Below are 7,976 nucleotides of genomic sequence, written 5' to 3'. Positions count from 1 at the left end.
TGAGGCAAACGGGTCTCAGGCTGGAACCCTCCGATTCTCTCTTAAACCCCCAGTGCTGGAGAACGGTCCCTTCATGCAAATCTGCTCCCTGTTCACTGGCTGCTCAAGCATGTTCACTCACCCATCTGAGAGGGGCAGACACAGGGGCCAGTCTCTAGGCCCAATTCTTCTCTGTTTTTCATCAGTGTAAATCCGGGGTAACTCCACTGACTTTCATGCAGCCGAACTGTTGTACAAACAGTGTAAGTGAGTGGAGAACCAGGGCCTCTCTGCGTAAATTCAAACATTTAACGAAGTTTAAATATCATCCAGAGCCAAAGGCTCCTGCTGAGTCACTGAACCATACAAAGCCCATTGTTCATAGCCATAAAAGGATCCTTTACACATTAGAGTTAGAAATATCTTTTCCACACTGGCACTGCATTGGGGGGTACTTTTATATATCTGAGGACCATCCATTGCACCTTACAAAGTCTTCTGTAGTGTTAGCAAAGGAAGCTCCTGGTCTAATTGTATGGGAGGATAATAACCCATAATCTGGTGTTGGATAGTGTGATGGAGTAGGGGCTTTCTGTGTGGGGAATGGGAGAGCAGGGGAGGACTTTAGGGGATGGACGAGACCGGAGCCTGTAACCTGAGCTAGGTAAGGGAGGGGAAAGGTCAACACCTTTGCCCGGGAAGGGGGACAAAGGAAGGGATTGGCAGGAGGGAAGCAGTTTGAGTTTGGGCTTGGGGCTGTGTGGGCGGAATTCAGGGTATCCTAGCTAGGATCCAAGCACCCTGAAAGCCCAGAAGGACTCGATGGAGGGGTCCTGACTGTGCCTGCAAGCTCTGCTGTAACCTGTGTTCCTGTTGTCCAATAAACCTTCTGTTTTACTGTCTGGCTAAAAGTCACTGTGGGTCCCAGGAAGCAGGGTGCAGGACTGGACTCCCCACACTCTGTGACAGATAGTTACATTCAGGGCAGCTCTGAACACAAAGGGCTGAGTCTGATAATTATGAGCACTTGGAGGGGTGATAATTATGCCATTGGATTGTAGGCTAGAAGAGGAAGGGATGACTCAGGAGGAGTTCTGTTGAGCTTCACTCTGGGTTTTTGCTCAGAGCTCAAGTTCATACCCCTGCTAAGCCTCTCTCAGCTAGTGGAAAAATGTATCAGAGAGCTACCAGCAAAGTAGTCTCCCGAGAGATTACTGCACTGAAGGTATTTCTGTAGTGTTTACAGGTCTATATAAGATACAAGGGAATGAGGAGGTGCCAGCAGAAGGGACAGATCATAGACAGGAAAGCAGAGGTGGGGGTGATGGAACTCCAAAGCAGACTATTTCCGAGGGAGCATGGCCTGCAGGTTGGAAGAGTGCTCTGGCAGTCAGGAGACAAAATTTTGATTAGCAGCTCTGCCACAAACATGCTGAATGACCCTGGCCAAAGTCTAGACATCCCTGAGCCTAGATTTCCCCATCTATAAAATAAGGATCTTATTTTAGGGGTTCAGACTCCTCCCATCACCATCGTATCTGAGCTTTTTCCACAGAAAGTCCCCCATGACCAGCAGCCCTTCCTCCCATTTTGGGGTAAAAACAATGTTTGGGGTTGGGTTTGCGAGTTTGGTTATTTTTAGTTTATTAATTTTCTTTTCGTAGTTGGCTGCTTGGTTAATTTTTGTTTCATGTTAATTTGTTTCAGGGGAGTATTTTTTACTTTTTATTTTTTGGTCAGCTGGGTTTTGTGAAGTAGAAGGAGTGTGTCATGCGTGTCGTTCGTCCTCCAGAAAGGCCTTCGTAATACCTTGCACGGGTGTTGGGAAACTTAAATCTTGATGACCAAAGATCTTGAGGTTCCTGGTGGGAAAGTGCTCTATAATGAAGACCATTAGTACGTTAGTAATAGGACAAGCTTGAGGGGGATTACTTGAAGCTATCAGGGTGAGATTTCGTAGCACAGATGAAAAGCCCTTGTAATCCACACCCACTTCTGTATCTCAGAAGCTTGTAGTAGAAAGGGACTTTTTTACAGCTTTCACATACTGTAGATGAAGAGCTCCCCCTAGTGGTTAACTTTAGTGTGTTCACATATCTGCTCTGACTGTTATCTCTTAACAGATAGTGAGGATCCCTGGGGGTCTGGTACGTGAGAGAGACCAAGAAGATCTGTTTCCTTGCAGGCTGGGGAGGAACTGAAATACAAACACAAGAGACTCTCACCTGCTCTGGGGCTGCTTTACAAACTCAGAGCAGGGTCATGGAAGAGTCTGTGAAACCTCGGAACAACCCTAGGCCAGTTAATGGTTGAGAGTGAAATCACTGCAGACTCGTGGTGTCCAGACTAGACCAGCTGGAGCCAGTGGCTGGGACTCAGATTCACTTTCAGAGTTTGGGAGTTCACTTGACACCGAACCGAGAAGGAAAAGGTGGAAGAACCTGATACCACCAGCACCAGACCCAACGAACTCCTGACTCCCTGCACAGGGACACAGTGAGCGTCACACAGTCAAGTCTCTGGTATCGACAGACGATGTCACAGCCAGACCCCGCCCTCTGCAGCCAGAGCAGCTGCCAGCTCAGACCCTGGCCCGGGAGGATGTGATTTGCTCAGGGGATATTTCTGTCTCACTTCCCCATGTGGGTGTATCACTGTGAGACACTCCCCCACTGCCATACCACACAGCACAGTAATAATCAGCCTCGTCCTCTGCCTGGGCATTGGTGATGGTCAAATACCAAATGTTGCTGGAGCTCTCCTTAGACCCTGAGAATCGGTCGGGGACCCCAGAACCCCTGCTCATGCTGTTATAGTAAGAGAGCAGGTGTCGCGGAGGGCTGCCCGGTGTCTGTTGCTGCCAGGTCTGGGGATAGCTCTGCACCATGACCCCACTGCTCATGGAACAGGAGATTTTCACTGTCTGTCCCAGGGATGCAGCTATGGATGGCAGCTGAGTCAGGACAGGCTGGGTGCTGGAGGCTGGGGATACAATGGTAAAAGGTGTTAGCGCTCAGGGAGACCTGGCCCTGGTATCTCATATTGCAGGCCACTGAACAGGATTCTTTTAATCCTCTCCCTTCCCCCTGTTCTCACCTGTGCACCACGTCCCCAACAGGACGACGAGGGGAGCCCAGAGCATGGTGAGGAGATTTCAGTCTCCTGCAAGAAACCAAGGTGGCCACACTGCAAATGCCTGGCAGTATCTGCTCCTTGTACTGAACCTGCTAAATAAGCAGTATGCAAGCTCCACCCCTTATGCTAATCTCCTCTTCTCTGAGCAGCCATGTGACCACCCAGAGCTGGGCCCATTGGAGGAGACACCGAGTTTTAGTGACAAGCTCCTGGCTTATAAAGGCAGACCCCACAGCTGGCCCAGCTGATGTAGTAGAAGACTCAAGCAGAGATATCTTAATGAGTCATATAATCATGTAGTTCTTTTCTTAATTAGCCCCACAGCTCTGATGATGCTTTAGACACCATTAGCACCCTCATGAACTCTTGTCACATGATGTGTGACCCAAAGAACATAGCAGAACTGATCCAGGCTGGTGCACAGGGAAAACCCAGGGGGAGGCACCCACAGTGGAGATTCACTCATCACAATACCTAGACCCCCCAGTCGCCTCACAGATGATATATTGCCCCAGAGAGTCAAAAGAAAAACCTCAAGGATCCCAGACTGACTGTCACATTGGTGACATAAAGGAGACAGAGCAAAGCAGGAGAAACAGAACAGAGAGGGATTCTGTTGTACAGCAACACAAATAATTATCAACCCATAAACTTCTACAGAGCCACCTGTGCTGAGAAACCTGTTCATTCAATGCATTTATCCCCTTTTTCTCTTCAGAAATCATCCACACAATTGTGGTTCCCATTTGTGTAACAAACACATTCTGTGAACTGAACTATGGGCTTTGCCTGTTCCTTATTGGATTTGTTGTCTGTCTGGTCACCAGGTTTTACTTCTGCTCTTGGACAGAACGGCTGGCAATTTAATAACGAGGAGGGGAGAAATCAAAGAGTTCAACACAACTCTGTGCAGACTTGTACCCTGGACCATCGTGCCAACGCATTCGCAGGAGTGTTTCTGCCATTTCTTTCTTTCAAGCCCCGTCCCTCTCTCCCTCCTCACTAGAGAGATTCATGGAGAAGAAATTGAAAGGCGAATGAATCACATCCAAGCGCATAGATGGGATTTGAGCCCAATGGAAATTAATGAACATCGAAATGCAACATTGCTCCCAGAAACAGCTTCTTGTATGGCACAGGGCATCACACTGTACCAGCAGTGCTCTAGGGCCCACAGGGGTCAATGTGTGGCTTTCTGTTGACTTCAGTGAGCGCTGGAACAGGGCCGAGGAGAGCTCTATGCTGCCATGGCCTCTTGGATTTAGAAAGGAGTACAAGTGCTGAAGCCCTAATCTGGGCCGCAAACTAAATCCTCCCAAATCCATGTGTGAGAGAGAGGACGGGGTAGGGCACTGTCTCAATCTGTTCTGGTTTAGGCCCTGGGATGCTCCCCGCACACACAAAGATCCTTAACGGGCTCAAATGACCTTTATTCAGATGAGGGAAAATGATAAAATGAGGCTGAGAAGCACGAAGAGTCTCCTGGGAAAGTGACCATCGTGCCTAAGGCTGCGACTCTGTCACAGAGGTCCCGGGTTTTGCGACTTTCCACAACCTCCGTGACTTTCGCAGCTGCAATGGCTGGTGTGGCTGATCCCAGGGCCATCAGAGCAGCTACTCCTGGGACCAGTTGCTCGGAAGCCTCATGGCCAGCCGCACTGGGCGCTGCTGGAGCGGCCCCATGGCCGGCCCACCGACCACTGCTCAGGCGGTCCCAGTGTAGCTGGCCCTGGGGAGCACCCAAGCAGTGGTCCTGGGGCTGGCCTGAGCCCAGCTGCACCAGCCACAGCTCGGGCGGCTGGCCCAGAGGGAAAAATCCCAAGCAGCAGTCCCAGGGCAGCTGGCACCAAGCAGCGCCCGAGCAGCAGTCCCAAGAGTGGCCCCGGGAAGCACCCAAGCAGCGGTCCCCAAGGCCTCGGAGCAGGGGAATCTGGGGACAATCAGCCCCCAGAGCCAGTGCAGGGGCTAGCCATTGGCCCCCTGTCCCCCACAATAACAGTGTCTTGGGGTCCCCTAGAGTAGCAGCGCCCGGGTCCCCAGAAGCTGCTAAGTTTTAGTCAGGGGTATTTATATAGTAAAAGTCATGGGCAGGTCATGGGCCATGAATTTTTCTTTATTGCCCATGACCTATCTGTGACTTTTACTAAAAGTACCAATGACTAAATCTTTGCCTTAATCATGAGCTGCCCCACAGTGCCCAGCACAGAGACACTTGGCGTTTACACAGCCAGTGCACAGAACAGTGAATGGGGAGGGGTCTCTCGCAGGGACAGATTCCTCTGATTGCTCTAGGAACCCCTGGAGGGGGTGAGGTTTCTGTGGTTTCAAAGGCCGCGTCTAATGTTACCAGGGAATTGCCTGCTTCATTCCACGGCCATACCAGAGCAGGTGGGAGATCAGAGAAAGAACACGAACCAAGCAGCAGGCAGGGCACAATTTGTCCTTGTCAGGGCTCAACAAGAATAAACCTGAGCTGCCTTTGCTCTGTGACTAGCCCGCTCTACTCCACAGAGAAGTTTGGTAAACAACTGGTGGAGAGAGATGAAAGCTGGTTTCCATGGGGATAAAATCTAGACAGGCCTGGGAAGATTTGGGTTAAAAATTTCATTAAAAATTTCATTAAAAATGCAGCTTCCACTCCCCATCCTCTGGCAGATGCCCATGTGCTATGCAGGAATGAGGAGCACCATCACTTCTAGAGGCTCCTGGCACTAGATGGTTGTTTGTGTCTCACTCTCCCATCTGGTTGTGTCACCATAGGCTTCAGTGCTGTTCTCTGAGCAGGAGAGTTGAGTGTTTTGCTATGGAGACACTGAAGGTGGCTGAGTCAGCACATATTGGGTGAGAGAACCTGAGACAGCAGGAGAAAACGCTGGGTAAAACAGACTCAGCATTGACTTTATCCCCAGTTAACATGATCTGCAGGGAGCTAGGGGAAAAACCAACCCCCTCAGAGCATCTGAGCAGTAAGTGAGCAGCGTGAGGAGCAGAGGGGCCCAGGCCATGGTGCGAATCCAGATGGGCTCGGCTTCCTGAGGCAAACGAGTCTGTGGCTGGGACCTTCCGATTCACTCTTAAACCCCCAGAGCTGGAGAACGGCCCTTTCATGCTCTCTCCTGGGGAGAATAAATGGGCAATGCGTGGAGCAGCGCCCCCCATTGATAGCAAGGGGTGGCTGAAATGTCTAAGGAGGAACAATCGTTATTTCATCAATTGCAGGCAAGAACCAAACTGTGCAGCCAGTGCCGAGCACAGGCTGGAGCAGGGGATGAAGACGGGAGGTTTTTGTCTCACTTCCCCATATGGCTTGATCACTGTGATTTGCACTACGAGTCCACACAGCACAGTAATAGTCAGCCTCATCCTCTTCCTGGACACCGATGATGGTCAGGGCAGCGTCGTTACTGGATATGGACCCAGAGAACCGGGCAGGGATCCCTGAGAGTCTGTTATTAGTGTAGTATATAAACTGCCGAGGAGCAGAGCCAGGTTTCTGCTGGAACCAGCCTGAATAGTTGCCGGTGGTGATGACTCCAGTGCTCAGGCTGCAGGACAGAGCAACAGTCCCTCCTGGGATCACTGATATCGAGGGCTCCTGAGTCACCATGGGCTGTGAACTGACCCCTGAAATCAACATTACAAACTCAGGGCAAGGACTCCAGATCCTCACAAACCTCCTCACCTGCAAGTGCCCTTAATGTTTTTGTCACTGTAGCAAACAATTCCATCACCTGAGCAGTACGTGAGCAGCGTGAGGAGCAGAGGGGCCCAGGCCATGGTGGGAATCCAGATAAGCTCGGCTTCCTGACCCAAACAGGTCTCTGGCTGGGACCCTCTGATCCTCTCTTAAACCCCTAGAGCTGGAGAACGACCCTTTCGTGCAAATCTGCCTGATACTGTTGGTATCTCATATTTAAGCTGAGCCCTGCAGATTGCCTGGGCAGAATTGCTTTCTAAGGTCCCATATGACAGAAGTAAGAAAGACCCCTCTGCTTTATCATTTGAGCGGGGAAGCCAATGTGATCCCAGTGCAGAGAGCTCTGACTGGGAAATGTGCCATCACCCATTTACCTACACGAAACACATGGATTATGATGGGATTTCATAACCCCCCCCGAACCCCTCCCCCCCATAAACTGCACTGAATTAACAGGAACATTTCTGGTCCCAGTAACTCTGGGTAAAGCCATCAACATGCCTCTCCTGTGTGTCCTGTGGCGATGCCCTGGACTGACTGGTTCAGACTCTAGGGGACAGGATTCAGCTCTGGTGACTGACACCTAGGGAAGGAGGTGGAGATGGGACGTGAGGAGGGAAGTTGTTGGGGTCCCAGCTGGAAAAGCTTTTGCTGGGAACTCGTGTTCCTGCTCTGATCTCTGTTCAGATCCCAGCACAGGGACAGGTCAGTGTAGCCCATGAGAATGACACGTGCTGGGTCCCAGAAGAACTTTGAATTAAACTATTCCTGCAAAAATCACTGGGATTTTAGCTTCATACCTGCTCTGAGCACATGCCCCATCGGCACCCACCTGCCTGCTCTTCACCCCTATCTGCCCCTTTCCCCAAACGAGGAAGGAGGTGATGGGGGTGTCTGGAATCTGAAACAGGTTTGGGAAGGGACGGACCCTGGAGTGCAGAGGGCAGGGGGGATGCCTGAGGCTGGTTTTGCACTATTGCAAAGGGGAGATTTCTTTGTATAGATAAACATGCCCGAGAACCGCAGAGATCCCTCTGTACCCCAGCTGTTGGTAGCCTTACGCTCCTCTGGCCTGGACAATGGACATTGTAGATGAAGACCTCTCACTGGTGGGGAAGGTCACATTTACAGCAGTTCCCAGTGGTCAGTCTAAGCTGCAGAACTC

General features: G+C 50.8%; 1 gene segment (V, D, J or C); it reads right to left on the bottom strand.

Moving 5' to 3' along the window:
- Positions 1-6,298: 6,298 nt before the first annotated feature.
- Positions 6,299-6,913, bottom strand: LOC127034969 (immunoglobulin lambda variable 7-43-like). The segment is given in 2 exon segments: positions 6,299-6,738; positions 6,846-6,913. Coding segments are annotated over 2 exon segments (486 nt in total).
- Between the last annotated feature and the right edge of the window lie 1,063 nt (positions 6,914-7,976).

Source organism: Gopherus flavomarginatus, chromosome 15, assembly GCF_025201925.1.
Source record: "Gopherus flavomarginatus isolate rGopFla2 chromosome 15, rGopFla2.mat.asm, whole genome shotgun sequence".
NCBI lineage: Eukaryota > Metazoa > Chordata > Testudines > Testudinidae > Gopherus > Gopherus flavomarginatus.
The sequence above is the reverse complement of the archived record's forward strand: the minus strand, read 5'-3'. Positions and strand labels throughout refer to the sequence as shown.